Genomic DNA, 14,976 nt, shown 5'->3' with positions numbered 1-14,976 from the left:
GAGAGATGTAGACTCAGGTGCAGATGATGGTTTAGAGGGCGTTGTTGCGGACGCAGAGGGCGTTATTGCAAATGCAGAGGGCGTGGATATAGGTACAGACGCGATCCGAGGAGAGGGTGGACGCGTGGAGGAGAGAGGTGGAGTGTCCACAGCGGGCGTGGGACGCTGCAACACGACAGGTGGTGCGATGAACGTGTTTGGAGCGACAGCAACAGAGGGCACATGATTAGATGAATTCGATGGGTGATGTTGATGCTGATACAAGTCTTGCTGCTTCGAGTCTTGATCCTTGTACTGATACAGGTGACGAGCATGAGGAGAAATGGAGAAATGGGCTTGTTGTTGATCTGCATTTTGATCCTGGTCCTGATCCTGAGAGCTCAGTTTCACAGACACGCTGAGAGCAGCGGACGCAGGGGCAGACGAAGAGGCGGATGAAGCCGCAGAAAGTGCGCGCGTCGAATAGAGAGAGGTTGATGAAATCGATGACGCGGACGAATGCCTCGAGGCCTTGCCACCTCGAACGTGGACGAACGATTCCCGCTTTACAGCCGACGCTTGCGGGCCGTCCAGCTTGCGCTCGAGTCCGGACGGCAACCAAGGGAGTATCGGGGGCATCACGGGGTCTGCGAGCGACCAGGCGGCAGAGTCGGATGAATCACTCTCAGACCTCGATGCCGATGCCGCGATGAGTGCCAGCCTCGGGCCCGAGCCCGACGACGACGACGCAGACACGGACGGCGACACGGCGACCGACGCAGGGCGTGGCCGGAGCGGGGCGGCAAACGCCGAATGCGAGCGCCGGCGGGGATCAGCGCCCGTCGTTGATAGCTGGCGTGCAGCGCCGACGTGCCGATCGAGATGGGTTCGATCTGGATCCCAGGCCAGATGCAGCCCGTCTGAGTCGTATCCGTGACGGTCCGCGAGGCCCGCGCTCGTTCGCCGCGAGGCCCGTACCTCCTGGTCAGACATGTACTGATCCTGCGCCTGCGCCTGCATCTCCATCTGCGCGACGAGGGGCAACGATGCGCGCGAGGTCCCCGCACCGAAGCTAGGCCCAAACCCCCGCGTGAGCGCAAACGTGCGTCCTTGCTCCCTCTCTCGCCCCTTCTCCCTCTCCCGCTCCCGCTCGTCCTTCGGGAACGGCAGTAGCCCAAAATCGAACGCAGACCGCTTACGCCTCCTCGTGCTCACGCTCGTGCTTGCATCGCTTTCTGCACCGTCCCTTCTGCCGAATGGTGTCCTATTTGCAGAAGCATATGGAGCTGGAGGCTGAACGGACGCAGGTGTCGGTGGGCACGTGCTGGACGTCCTGCTCCGCAGGACCGAGAGCGGCGCAAACGGATCGGCAGGATCTGGGGGAGGGTAACGCGCATTATACGGAAAGGCTGGAGGAGGCCCTGCGACCGTCGCCCCGGCGGGCTTGCGGACGACGCGTTGTGCCGGCGCGTCAGGAATAGAAGCTAGTGTGGTTAGAGTTGACGTCAGGATCGCTCCTGGTACAGACGCGGAGTTTGGCGCTGGGGATGGGATTGATGAAGCGTACGGGAAGGATAGAGATGGGAAAGACGAACGATATGGCGACGGCGACGGGGCCGACGACGTAGAGCGTAATGGCGATGCAGGTGGGGATGGGAAAGTGCATGCGAATGGTGAGGTCGTCGGGGATGGCAGCGAAAGCGCAAGATTGAACCCCGGGAGTTCACTTGTTGACATGATGGCAACAATGATGTGGGAGGGGAACGCGGTGGTGGTGCGATGCCAAATCGGTCAAGTGCCGGGCAGATACAACGATGGGCGACTGTGCAAGCTCCCTACAACTCAACGCAGGAATAAGTCGACTAGATACAGAGTGAAATAAGTACGGGTGCAAAAGTAGAGACTGTGGGTACATGAGGGATGAGGATATAAGTCGGACAACGCACGGCAGGGCGCAGGGACGCAACGTTGCAGCCTGAGGATTCTTTGGAATGGTTCTGGATCGTTGCGCGGATACAGTTCCTGCAGCTTACTCGTTGTTTACGACCAGGATCACTTACGGCCTGGGGCCTGCATGCAAGCGCGTGCGCGTGCGGGGGCTGCCCCAGCATGCTTTATACGCGTGGCAGGGGCTATTTAGAAGCCTATGTAATCCCGAGCCTGAGTCTGAGCGTGAGCATGAGCGGAAAACAAGCCGTCCTTTTCTGTTCGCATTGCGTCTTCCGTCGCCTCGGCCATGACGGAAAACGCTCGGTCGGAGGCAGAGGGGAGGTCAAAATCGCAGCGATGGAGCGGGTCAGCGGGTGTTGCCGGACCTCGTGGTTCGCACTCCGCGAGTGTGCTTCCATCCACACTTCCTCCGCAGCCCGCTGCATAAAACATCGAGCTAGGCCAGCTCAGCTCGCCTTTCACTCTCTCACCCACACCGATCTGTGCTTGGCCGCCAAAATCCTTTTGAATTTTTTCCACTCTACACAGCTCCACCCCTCAGGCAGAAAAACTTCACCAACGTAGGCCTCTACTCACTACAAGCAGCGCCCCGCTCCCTGATACCTACATATGACACCTTGCTCATCTGATCTGATTGTTACGTGCATCTCGGGGAATTCCCGTGAAAGACGCTCAGCAAGAGATTCGTAGTGCTAACCAGAAATATCGCCTCAAATGCCGAAGTACTCGCGAACTTGTCCCACAACCGCCTCCGCTGGAACGAGGGGGAGAAGATCGCTTCAATGCCACGGCCAAGAGAACGCAACGGGCATGGAAATAGCACTAACCATGATCCATCGATCGACAATCGGCAGCGAGTATACCGCGAGTCGTCGCTGTTGAGTTGCACACGCATTAGATTGGCACATGTCGGTATGTATGAAACACGCAGCATACATACATATATCTACCATCGAGCATGGTCCCACGATCGTGTAGACTCAAATGAACCGTCGTGAGGAACCCACCCCCGATCACGAGCCGCACACATCCTGAGCACAGGAAGTATCTACACTCACATGGACAAAACTGAAAATATGCAATCAGATGAAATGTTATATCCGTGCGATGCGATGCGATGATATGCGAAGGATGAAGCGAATGCGTAGAAAGACAAAACCGGACCAGAAATGGTTCTCAAATTCAAGCTCCTTCCCCCCGCACCAACGCAACCGCACCGTAAAGGGCTGATCCGCGCGAGGTCATGGCGACACGCACCCACACTGCTACAAGATTTCTCCCCTGCACACAGCCTACCTGAGAGCAGCCTACATGAGCGGTTCTCACTGTCCCAGGCTCCCTCCGCCCTGCTCCTAGAGCCTAAGCATATTGAAGCCGTCTCCGGACTCGCAGTTCCCTAACTGAGGAGGCGCGGCAGGCTCTGGTGCGGCCATGAGCTGAGAGCCAGAAAAGGAAGCAAAACGGAAGATCGATATGGTTTAACAAATGAAGAGCAGGATAATTTTTAGCACGGAGCAAGATACGGACAGGAGAGCAGGACGCACTCGGACTGTTTGAATAGTCGTGTACGCCGCAGCGATAGAACCGAATACCATAAGCGCGATATCGGCCGCTTTCTGTCTCCGCGTGCGGGCGCAAGCCTTATAATGGAGCATCGGTGGGTAGACATAGCATAGAGGCACGCTGTATCCAGAAACGGTTCATCAGCGGTCATGAAACAGCATGGAAGACCGTCATAGATAGCGATAAAGATAGCGGCAATGAAAGCCCCGACGCACCACGCAAAGCTCCCCACAAACGCGACGAACTTGTCCAGGTCCGCGGCGCCCGCCCAGCTGAGCGCAGTGCATCCAAGCACGACGGCTGCGCGGAACGCGTTCTTCGCCCACTTGACGCGCGGAGCGGCCTTACCCGAGCGCCTCTGCCCAAACAGCGCATTTTCCATGATGCGCACCGCTGGAAAGAGCTGAAGCGGGACGGAGAGCAGGATCGCAAGCGAGTAAAGGAACTGAACGGCTTGAGTAGCGGGCGCGCGCGAATCAAGATTAACTAGCACGACGGTTTGGACGTCCGATCCAAAAGCAAGGTAGGAGAGCGCGCCCGCACCGCCGAAGAGGACTAGATGGGGAGCGGTATCGGCGGTGTGCACAGTGAAGAGTGAAGAGATGAAGGGGGACGAACCAAGGAGGAATATCATCACACCCGAGAGAACTGCCGGGAACTTATGCGGCTCGCGCATAGAGTCGGTAATCGGGATGACCTGTGCGTATATTTGAGACGTCAGCAAGAGCAGACAAATCGCAAGAATCGAAGTCATACCAAACCAATCCCCTCAAACGAAAACACTGCCGTCCCGATCAAAAGCGGGAAATCCTTCGGATTGAATAGTTCGACCTTCGCAACACCGCGCGCAGCGATGACTGCGAATTCACTGCCGAAAATGTAGACCAGACCTGCGAGGATGAACGCGTCCGCAACAAGTGCCGCTGTGCTGAGCTTTGCCAAGCTACGGATGAGCGCGAGCGGGAGGAACACTACAAGCTGCGCAATAATGAGCGTGCGCGTAGGGATCAGAGCGGCACAGTGTGTCGCGGCAGCCACAAATGCTCGCAGGTTTTCCGCAACGAATATTGTGTACGCGGCTACGAAACCAATTTGGGAGATCGTGATCGAAGATAAAATCATGTACCGCATCCATGGGCCGTATAATTTGCCTCCGAGGTCTGTATTTCACGCGGAGTCAATTTCTTGAACGTATGAAAAATGTATAGCATACGCACCTCCAAAACTTCCTGACACGGCAAACTTGGTCTGTACAAGCAGAAGGAAGGAGTACAATGAGATGAGAGCGATGACGGAGATGGTGATAGCTGAGAACAATATCCCGCCATTGAAGAACCTGAAGGTATGGCACAAGAGTTAGGCAAAGGAAGTTCCAAACATTCGGGGATACGCTGTACAAGGATCAAAGTGGAAACCTCACGCTTTGCCAAGGAACAGCACGCCTGTGCCAACAAAAGACTTGAGTAACTATAGTATCACAGTCAACATTTGAGCCATCATGAAGTATGAGAGACGTTCGACATGCCATAAGTATCGCCTGCCCTACTGTTGCGTCCCCATGCGGCCCAACACTCATTCGTCTCCGCCTCGAGTGGGAGCGGGATTTCGAACGCTCCAATAACGGCGTATTCTCGTCGTGAACAAGTTTCGAGGGTTCGATAGAATGGACACGCAACGTCGGAGCCGTCCCATCCTCCACATCCCGCACCTGGAAAAGTCGCGATGGGCCAACGCCTCGACCGCCTAAAAGCGTATCATCCTCGAGTCTCTCCTCCCTCTCCTCGATATTACTTTCCTCAGCTTCTTCACTCTCCTCATCCTCCTCTTCGATTTCCTCCAAGTCCTCACCAGCCTTAACGATGTCTCAGTACCAAACTAGATATGGATGGCGGTACAAAACTCACAAAGTGCCCGAACATGTACAAAAAGTCGATAAAGTTCCGAATCATATGAGGTTCTTCGCTCTGAGTGCCTCCCGCATGGAGCATCAAGTAGTTGCGGCGGAACCCTCCTGGCTCGTGTATGTGCTCGAAGGCAGGATCTGGCGCTGTTGCAGTCGACCCGGCGAACGACGCTGCACGAGGGCGCGCTTGACGCCGTTGATCCACTTGCCATTTGTAGATGTCATGCCTACATCCCCATGATCATATATCAGCACCAGCGTTGAGACTATTCCATTTGCGAGTGTGAATTGACAGAGACGCACGTCACATCTGCGCCCAGGGCATGATACGGCACTGGAAATTGCTCCGTGTCCTCCCTCCGCGGTCCGCGCATCTGACCTGCCGAGCTCCTCCTCGACACATTGCCATCTGACCCACTGCCTGAGCGCACATTCCGAGAGACGAGATGCCGCCGCAGGATCTTCGCCTTCTCCTCATCAGGCAAGTCGTCGAGGTCCACAGCGAATGTATTTGCGTCTCCTCCGCTCGCAGGTGTCCCCCCGGTAGATGAACCTTGAACGCCGGGCCTGCGTGCACTGATACCGCCAATTGGGGAGGCTGAGACTGGAATCGGTGTAGAACTGCGCCCGATGAGAGGTTCTGAGGCGCGAGGAGTAACGCTTCCAGAAATAGACGCTGATGAGCGTGGTGGAATATTTGGCAGCGGCGGTGTGCCTGCGTAGTGAGCGCGAATTGCGCGCAAGTCTGGGGTGCCCGTAAGTGCGGGACTTCCGCTGGGTGTGCCGTCGAGCACGACATGGGATATTCGGGGACTGTTTATGTTTACTGGTATGGTAGGGGATGTCATCGTTGTAAATTTGCGTCGATTTGAATGTGGAGGTGGTGGATGGCAGTCAAGAGAGTGGATGGCAGTCAAGAGAGGAGAGAGGTCAGAGGAGACGGGATGCACCGATGCAGTGCAGTTACTTTCGGACCTTGGCTGAGCGACGCGTGGGCGTAACGCGTCCGCCACGTGGGCACCACACTGCTGGTGACGTATCACACGCTGTTCACTGGTTGAAACAGTGTTGAAACTCCCGTCAAAACTAGCAGCGATCAAATAAAATAAAATCTGCAGAATTGTTCAACAAAGAGCCGCTGTTTGTACGTATGAAAGAGGCCGCACACAAAGACACCAAAGTACAACCTACCGCGCGCACAAATCGCCGTAGTGCACAGAAGCGCTCAGGTCTCCATTAGCCTCAGGGACCCACAAGACCTGAATCGCACTGTTCGGTGCCTTTGCCATCCAAGGTGATGACTAGAATATCCGTGCTGGCTCATAATAGACAACGGCTGCTTGGTCCGCCCCATGTGCTCAGCGAAGACCTTACACCCTCTAACTTAGTTTGAACTTCCCTGAAAGTCGTTTCGCTGTCGTAAGTAACTTGCGTCTCTCATTCAGATTGATAAATCTCGGAGACTGTTTACTTGTGGCGTGGGAGCATCCGTGAGCCTCCCGCATGAATTTGAGCTGAAGATACTGAGCAGCTGATATGGCGCCTCTCGTTGCTCACGAGCCATATTTTGTTGAGTGTCACATACATGAAGAGGTACCTTGGAGCGAGATCGGACTCGAAGTCGAGGCCAAGAATAACTGGCTTGAATTGTTGAAGCAGGCTAGTACCTACGGCCGTTCGATGCTGCTGGAGGAGGGTCTGGGCTGGTATTCCCTGGTCATCGCGCTCAATTGCCACGCATCCGCATTCCTGACTCTATCACTTAAGCTCAAGACGAGCGATGGCCTCGCAGCCTGGATAAAAGGCATGCTTGGACTCACTGCTTGTGTGAGGATAGGCACATGGATCTTCTGTGCCAGTAGCTCCTCCGAAGGGACATGCACTTGCTGATATCACGCCTCACACCAAACTTCTGAGAGCTATTGATGACACTTTTCAGAGTCTCATGTACACATGATTAGACCTGCAGACGAGCCCCACAATCAGAGACCTGACGAATTGATCAGCATATCGGAAAATGTATTGGGAGAGAGGGAAGACAGAGTTGCTCCAAAAAACCAAGGACTCAAATTGAAGGGCACCACAAGGAGCTCAGAACCTATCGATTTAGAACCAAAGCAAAAACACCTATCGAGTTTATAGACGAAGACTGATCAACACAGCACCCCTTGATGAAATCTCAAAAAACCCGAGTCGGAGAGCCGTTGGAGACTGATATGAGTAGTATATGAGTCCCTCGTCACTTGTTTTCCCAATCGAACTCACATTTGTGTGTGTGTGTGTGTGTGTGTGAATTCATATATTAATGTCTAAGTACGGCGAACCGTATGCCTAGACGAGTACCACTCACCTATTTACTTCGTGTTCTGCCCATGTGGGTGTCCTCCGATCGCCTCTCATTGAGCTGATCAGCTTCAGATTATTGACCGATGGAGAAGAAATATCGATTGGTCAAAGGTGAAGAGGCCAGTGATGACATACATAGAACGACTGTCTCTTATGTAAGGTCAGCCACGGAGACTAGCGATGACAGATTCATGGCTCGTCAAGAAAAGTTGGAAGAACAGACGGAGATGGTCAGCGTCACAGCGACTCAGCGGACGAGACGGAATCCCGGAGGTGATCGGGGGCTTCACAATGCCTAATCCCGTACAGCTCCTTGACCAGTGAGACCGTCTCCCATTGCATATCTTTACGAATATTACCGACATGTTCTCAACACTATATTCCTCAGAAAATGCTCGGCCATGCTTGGGTACTTGAGTACTTGGGTAATCAAAATTATCTTCCTTGTAGCTCGTTGTGCCCGTCGAGTTGTGGAAGCTTAGGAAGCCAAAGCACGCAATTTTCACTGTAAATATTGTCACTCGACCCTTGTTTCTTCGGCCAGAAGTATTTTACTGGCCGACTTAGGACTCGCGGCCCAGACTGATAATATCTGATATGACTCATGGATCTGGATTGAGTTTCGTCAGGCGCATGAGATGACTCAATGCGCTAACAGGATACACAATTCCATGGAGGTTGAAGCTGAAGGTCGAACCAGAATCAGGTGGATCAATTCAAGCGCTTCGGGAATCGGTAGGCCTTATAAATAGAGACAGTTGGATTTCTCATAGCTGCTCAAAGCTCCTTGCCTCACTGACACTCCTGCACAGCTGAAATTTCAGACACTCGACGCTAAGATTGTATCACTGACATCATGACGACCACACCGAAAAACATGCCATACGGTGCGTACTCTCCTAGTGCGTCGCAAATCTGGTACTCAATAGCATCCTCTAGTGCGCCTTGGTAATTCTGGACTGAAAGTGTCCAGGATCATCCTGGGCACCATGTCTTACGGAGACCCGAAGTGGCAGGAATGGCTTCTTCCTGAGGAGGAGGCCATAACGCACATCAAGGCTGCGTACGTCTACATTTGAGCTGGAGACACAGTTCCCAGGTCGTCGTCAACATCACAACATTATTCCTTATTGACTTTGCGCCGATCCAGATATGATGCTGGCATTCAGACATTCGATACGGCCAATGTACGACTATTTCTAAGTTTTGGGTCGATATTTTGTGGCAAATGCTGAGGTAGGAAATTGATGTCACAGGCCTACTCCAGCGGCGACACCGAGATAATCCTGGGAAACGCGATAAAGAAGCTCAAGCTTCCTCGCGATGAGATCGTTGTGATGACCAAGGTAACTTGTGGATCTGATGCTGCTCTTGATTCTTGAGCACTTAGCTTGATTGTTCTCATAGTTGTTCCACGCCGTATCGAAAGATCATACTCTGATCGTGCCAAAGCAACTGAGATACGACGAAGAAGGATATGTAAACCAACATGGGCTGAGCCGGAAGGTTTGTTCGAATTCTCGTATAGCCATATAAAACAATGCTGAACAAAGATTTGTGCAGCATATATTTGACTCTGTAAAGCTGAGTCTCGAACGGCTACAGCTCGACTACATTGATGTTCTCCAATGTATGTCTGTTCTCTTTCCTGTACGCCGAAACTCACTGCTGGACGACTTCAGGCCACCGTTTCGACTACCACACTCCCATCGCGGAGACGGTATGGGCTGCGTTGCTCATTGTTTTCCGCTTCCTGATACCTGTTGATCACACAGATGCAAGCCTTGCATGATGTGGTCAAAGCTGGCTACGTGCGCTACATTGGTATGAGCTCATGCTGGGCCTACCAGTTCCATGCAATGCAAAGTACGTCGCCCTTCCTGATCCGACTAGAGCAATATTTTCTGAGTTTACATCAAGACTATGCCATTGCAAACAAGCTGACACCGTTCATATCCATGCAAAACCATCACAATTTGGTCTACCGGGAAGAGGAACGTGAGATGTTCCCTACCCTTAAGGTGCGCACATATCAGGCGAATGATGAGCACTCCGACATTCAGCGCTTTGTTCTTGATCTAGCTTTCTGGTGTCGGCGCTATTCCATGGTCTCCCCTTGCTCGTGGACTTCTTACACGCCCCCTTTCCGATCAGAGCACCAAACGAGGCTCGACTGATTTGTATGTTTCAATAAGGTTTTATTTCATGGACAAGCTTTGAAGTTGTTGACGCATTCAGTGCCATCAACGCGTACAACAAGGGCCCTGGCACTGCAGAAATTATCAAACGGTTCGTTCTCTATCGCACTTCGAGACATCTAGGTTAGTAAACGTACTATCCAGAGTGGAAGAGATTGCGAATAAGAAGGGCGTCAAGATGGCTCAGATCGCGCTGGCATGGAGTCTAGCCAAGGATGGTAGGTGTCCTCTTTTCAACCACTGAATGACTCGTCTGAACTTGTGACACAGGTATCACCGCCCCCGTAGTCGGTACTACCAGCCTCGAGAATTTGAAGGATCTGATCGGTAAGACGCCAGCCCACCGTCTTGGTGTACCCAACCCTTATTTGAGTATGCAGCTGCCGTTTACATCAGGTTGACTGATGAAGAAGTCAAGTACCTCGAAGAGCCCTACAAAGCGATGGACATCATCGGGCACATTTAGGATTGTAGGGATAGCCCTCAACAAGCGATATGGAAATCATAGATTGTCGGCCAATGTATGTAGGAATGCAAATTGAGAAGTCGAGACTAGCTTGAGACCGAGATTGAAGCCCTGCGAGTGGAAGCAACAGAGAGCTCAAGATATAGGGTTTTCAGGGCTGTCTTGGCTCTGGTAAACAGGCTGAAGACCATTTGATCAAACTGACAAGACAAGACTTCGAAACGCATCGAAATGCAACACAAGTGACTGAAAGGCCACAATGTCAACGAAGTGGGTATACAAAAGAATGTAGCTGAATAACGCAGACCGGACTTCAAGTCGGCTAGAAGAGTAGATGATTAGAGCAACTGCGTCGACCATGCATAGCCCGAATTCAACGACGCTGGTCAACCATCCGCTTTGTTGACCGGTGCAGCACCGTGTGGGACAGTAGTCTCGTCGCTGAGGACGCACAGAGCATCGACGGAGAGTTAAATAGTTCAGGCGACAAGAGGTATAATCGCGGATCCGTGCGCGTGTAGGTGGTAGATGGGCTTCTCGGGAGGGAAGACGAGGAGGGCGATGTAACAGATCCATGGATGGGTGATGTGAATGGTATGGCGTTGCGTCGATTTGATGCACATTTCGCATGATCTTAGAACGACAATATACTCTGCTGAGATGCAAAGGAGGGAACTCGGAAAAATACGTCTGGAACAACATTCTGCTTGATTCTATTGACACATGATAGTTGTGCGTTCAGTGTAGGGATACAGGATACATGGAAGTAGATTGTATCAATAGCCCGAATAAAACGATGCGATGACAAAACGGGTATGCGAGAGCAAGGCAAGAAGTGAGGGCATGAAGCTGACTGGCAAGAGGATGATTGTCGTAGACAATTAGGCCCAGTTGTCGATGAGTGCGTCGCGCATCTCGCCAATGACAGCTGTCGAGTCGTGGCCTTGTAGTTCTACAATTCTGATGAGATAACACAGTCACTGGGAGAGGAAGCAGACATACTAAATGTGGCCTCGATTACGCTAATCTCAGTTGCTGTAGTGTCGAGTCCGGTGAATGCACACCAGTCATTGACGATAAGTCCAGCGCCTATCACGTCTGAACCACGGTTCACTGTCCCAGCCTATGATAGCATTCCTGGTCAGCGCGCGCCATCGTGCAACTAAAGTAAGCGGGCAAAACATACTACGAGCGGTATCTGCAGCAAGCTGCTCAACTCGTCTTGGTCCTGCACACTTGTTTTCGGATGGACAAGTCCTCCTTGATTTGTGATGGCACAATAGCTGCCAACGAGCACGTTGTCTGCAACTGTCTGACGGAAGACTTCGACCTTTAAGACATCGGCAATAATTTCCTCTGTCTCGCGATCGACGTCAGGGTGTACGAGTGCGACATAGTCATTGCATGCGATGACATTTCCGAGTGCAGAGAGACGCTCTTCGACGCGTTGGAGGGCGACAGCATCAGGGAGAGCATTGCGCAAGTGTTGAAGCTCTTGGTCGGTCGTCGTGGAGGGGACAAGGAGGCCGTGTCGGTTGCCTGTAAACATCAAACGAGTCATGGAAAGATCATGAAAATAAGACCCAAGCATCAAATAATAAAAGTCGGCGAGCGAGGACAGACCTGCTGTCAACCGACCAACGATGCGCGTGCCGCCGATACTGGTATGCACGATGGGGATAACGTCCCCAAGCTCAGCCTCAAAAGCTGAGTAAAAGTTTGTGCTGCCGTTGATTGCAGCTAGGCAGTAGCTGTTTGTGAGCTTCGCGAAGACGCCGATGTCACTGTGATTTTCAAACTGAAGACCTGCGTCCCGAAAAATCAGCAGTTGCTATGATTGAGGATGCTTCACGCGTACGAGTTGCCATGGTTGGAAGGTTGATATGAACTGAAGTCGAAAGCGGAGGTTTTTTACTTGAGAAAGAGGTGGGTGAGAGCTGGGAGGGAGAGGGATAAGTGGGACTACTGTACGACGGTATGAGGAGAAACACGAAGATTAAAAACGGCGATGATCAAAGATCGCGAGTCACTGAGGTGTGACGTAGGGTAACGCGTCGGTCCCGTAACAACGTCTGACCTTGCAGCGCATCCGGTGACAATCACTGCACTTGACTCAACACATCCCCTCGACAGACGCCCTCAAACCCGTTCGAGTCAGAATGGCGACACGCTGTCTGGGCACCTTGGTCAGAAGACTAGTTTCGAGTCAACAAGGCGGACGCATGTCTGGGCAACACGTTCATTGCCAGAAAGGTCCTTTTCGAGCTTGCATCGCGACTCGGAGGAATCTGTCGTCCACGGTCAATGCGTCAGCAAACCTTGTTACTCCGGTCGAAAAGATAATCTCAGATACTGTCAAGGTGCGCGCTTTTTGAGCGATCCTCATGTGGTTCGCAGAGCATACCAGTCGATTAGGCAAATGGCCCTATATCCTTCGCCCAATATATCCAGCTCTGCCTCTCTCATCCTACTGAAGGATACTATATGAATCCTTTGAATGCCGTATTTGGGTCTAAAGGCGACTTCGTAACTAGTCCCGAGATCAGCCAGGTATTCGGCGAGGTGCGTGCGTTGTTACATTCCATCGTCGCGGACAAGGAAATGGAAGGTAACGAGCCTCTAGCAATGCTCACATAGCTTGTTGGTATATGGTTCCTATCGCAATACATCGAAACTGCGGCTGGGAAAGATATAAGATTGGTCGAGCTTGGCCCAGGACGGGGAACCCTAATGGACGACATTCTACGCGTTTGTCTTCGCATTCAATATCCTCCGCAGCATTCTCATCTGAATCCACATAGACACTCGCTCAATTTCCCGCGTCCCGTTCAGTGCGGAAGCATGTTCATTTAGTGGAGACTAGTTCTTCTCTTCGCAAGATTCAAGAGCAAAAGCTCGTTCGCTGGGACGAAGCACACAATATACATCTCTCTTGGCATGACTCTATCGATGACATTCCAGCGACGAGTGGCTCAGACTCGTACACCATTCTCGTGGCGCACGAGTTTTTCGACGCATTGCCAATGCATCTCATAGAGGTAAAATGCTGTCATATCACATCTACATTTTGCTCATACATATACACGCACGTAGAAAACTCAGAAGGGATGGCAAGAAGTACTCATTACCTCTGCACATGACTCTTCTTCCAAAACCATTCTACGGCCACTCTCGTCTCTTCCTTCTCAACACTCTCCCTCATCGCTCCTCGATGTTGATACTACCACTGTCTCAGCCTTTCCATCTGTGCACCAACTCAGACCCACACTTTCTGCGGCTCCCTCACCTGTATCTACGCTGCTTGGTTCGTCATCCACGCGATTTTCATCTCTTCCTATCGGCTCGCGGATAGAAGTGTCTCCTGCCGGTTTTCAGATTTCGAGAAAGGTCGGAGAACTCATCGGAGGAAAAAGCAACATAGGAAGTCGGGGAAGCGCCTTGATCATCGATTACGGCGCGGACAAAGCTTTTGGAAATTCGTTCCGAGTGGGTTCATCTTTGTTGCCTCAAAGAAAGGGGCAAGTAACTGATTCGATTCTCGGAGCGTAGGCCTTCAAAGACCACAAAATTGTCGACCCCTTCCATCTACCAGGTAAATGTGACCTCACGGCCAACGTTGATTTTGCATATCTCAAGGAAGCGATGTCCGGGGTCGGTACGTACCTATCAGTCCATAACATACCCCTTTTTGTCTTCTTGGGCAGATGTTGACCACATCACCCGCCATCAATATAGCGACTGTACACGGTCCCTTGACCCAGAACGCCTTTCTCACACGCATGGGTCTCGACGCGCGCGTCGCGGCTTTGCAGCGCAGCGCCCAGACTGATGAACGAAGGCAAGAAATCGGCAGCGCGGCGAAGCGGCTGGTCGATTTGACTGGAATGGGCAAGGAGTACATGGTCCTCGGAGTTACGAGCACGGAAGGGCAAGTCTGGCCTTTTGTCAACGATGAGAGCATGCCAGCTATCGAGGAGAAGAAGCCGTAAGAATTATCTGATTTTTTTTACGCTCATGGAGCCTGTGATGATCAGGATTTCGGTGCGCACTGTGGGATCACTTTGACCCTTGATGATATCGGATATTAACGTTAGTCCGCTCGTGCCTCAGCTGTTTAAGAATCCCGTCCTATTCTTCCGAGGATGGTAAGTGCCCGTCCCAAATCAAACACAAATGTTTATTCCATCGGTTCCCAGTGATTTTTGTTGCGACTGCGGCACGTAACTGGTACCTGACATCTCTGATATTGCCGGACATGAGCAGCCATCGCATAGCGTCTTGAATGTGCAGTGCTTCTCACTGCTGTGAATAGACCGACACAACGCTTCGAGGCTAACCGACGGCTTGGCGCACAGCGGAAGCTCAAATAAACAACATAAAAGCAAATTGCCACGTATCGGCATGCCTCTTGACCAGACTGCGATGGTGGGCACAATGTCATTGATGAGGATGTTCTTCAGTGCATAACGTAGCTAGTCAAGAGGCAACATCATTCATCACTTCTAGGCCATCATTGGACGTTCGAGGCTACTGAAGGGCGAACCGGGATGCCGCATCTCATACAGTACGTC

The 14,976-nt window shown here is 52.1% G+C and overlaps 4 protein-coding genes across 4 annotated transcripts; 2 read left to right on the top strand and 2 right to left on the bottom strand.

The window, feature by feature from the left end:
- Nucleotides 1–2,809: 2,809 nt before the first annotated feature.
- Nucleotides 2,810–6,354, bottom strand: HETIRDRAFT_439731 (uncharacterized protein). The gene is made up of 10 exons (XM_009547265.1): nucleotides 5,699–6,354; nucleotides 5,397–5,622; nucleotides 5,018–5,344; nucleotides 4,913–4,959; nucleotides 4,710–4,828; nucleotides 4,249–4,652; nucleotides 4,111–4,189; nucleotides 3,708–4,047; nucleotides 3,474–3,612; nucleotides 2,810–3,365 (listed from the first exon to the last, which is right to left on the bottom strand). The coding sequence occupies exons 1-10, from the start codon at nucleotides 6,241–6,243 to the stop codon at nucleotides 3,282–3,284; spliced, it is 2,310 nt and encodes a 769-aa protein (XP_009545560.1). The 5' UTR covers nucleotides 6,244–6,354; the 3' UTR covers nucleotides 2,810–3,281.
- Nucleotides 6,355–8,573: 2,219 nt separating this feature from the next.
- HETIRDRAFT_152572 (uncharacterized protein) lies at nucleotides 8,574–10,405 on the top strand (the record flags this gene model as incomplete). Its single annotated transcript, XM_009547264.1, has 14 exons — nucleotides 8,574–8,628; nucleotides 8,681–8,804; nucleotides 8,892–8,928; nucleotides 8,998–9,087; nucleotides 9,149–9,247; nucleotides 9,305–9,371; nucleotides 9,424–9,461; nucleotides 9,517–9,607; nucleotides 9,662–9,762; nucleotides 9,824–9,921; nucleotides 9,956–10,030; nucleotides 10,084–10,157; nucleotides 10,210–10,266; nucleotides 10,320–10,405. The coding sequence occupies exons 1-14, from the start codon at nucleotides 8,598–8,600 to the stop codon at nucleotides 10,403–10,405; spliced, it is 1,068 nt and encodes a 355-aa protein (XP_009545559.1). The 5' UTR covers nucleotides 8,574–8,597.
- Nucleotides 10,406–11,082: 677 nt separating this feature from the next.
- Nucleotides 11,083–12,371, bottom strand: HETIRDRAFT_474431 (uncharacterized protein). The gene is made up of 5 exons (XM_009547263.1): nucleotides 12,264–12,371; nucleotides 12,029–12,211; nucleotides 11,592–11,944; nucleotides 11,408–11,528; nucleotides 11,083–11,357 (listed from the first exon to the last, which is right to left on the bottom strand). Exons 1-5 carry the CDS (start codon nucleotides 12,271–12,273, stop codon nucleotides 11,287–11,289), a joined length of 738 nt encoding a protein of 245 aa, XP_009545558.1. The 5' UTR covers nucleotides 12,274–12,371; the 3' UTR covers nucleotides 11,083–11,286.
- Nucleotides 12,372–12,627: 256 nt separating this feature from the next.
- Nucleotides 12,628–14,394, top strand: HETIRDRAFT_316531 (uncharacterized protein; the record flags this gene model as incomplete). Its single annotated transcript, XM_009547262.1, has 8 exons — nucleotides 12,628–12,765; nucleotides 12,821–12,967; nucleotides 13,043–13,153; nucleotides 13,207–13,443; nucleotides 13,499–13,578; nucleotides 13,666–13,891; nucleotides 13,955–14,060; nucleotides 14,141–14,394. 8 exons carry the CDS (start codon nucleotides 12,628–12,630, stop codon nucleotides 14,392–14,394), a joined length of 1,299 nt encoding a protein of 432 aa, XP_009545557.1.
- Nucleotides 14,395–14,976: the final 582 nt, after the last annotated feature.

This window comes from Heterobasidion irregulare, assembly GCF_000320585.1.
Source record: "Heterobasidion irregulare TC 32-1 unplaced genomic scaffold scaffold_04, whole genome shotgun sequence".
Taxonomy (NCBI): Eukaryota; Fungi; Basidiomycota; class Agaricomycetes; order Russulales; family Bondarzewiaceae; genus Heterobasidion; species Heterobasidion irregulare.
This window is presented reverse-complemented; position numbering and strand designations above follow the sequence as displayed.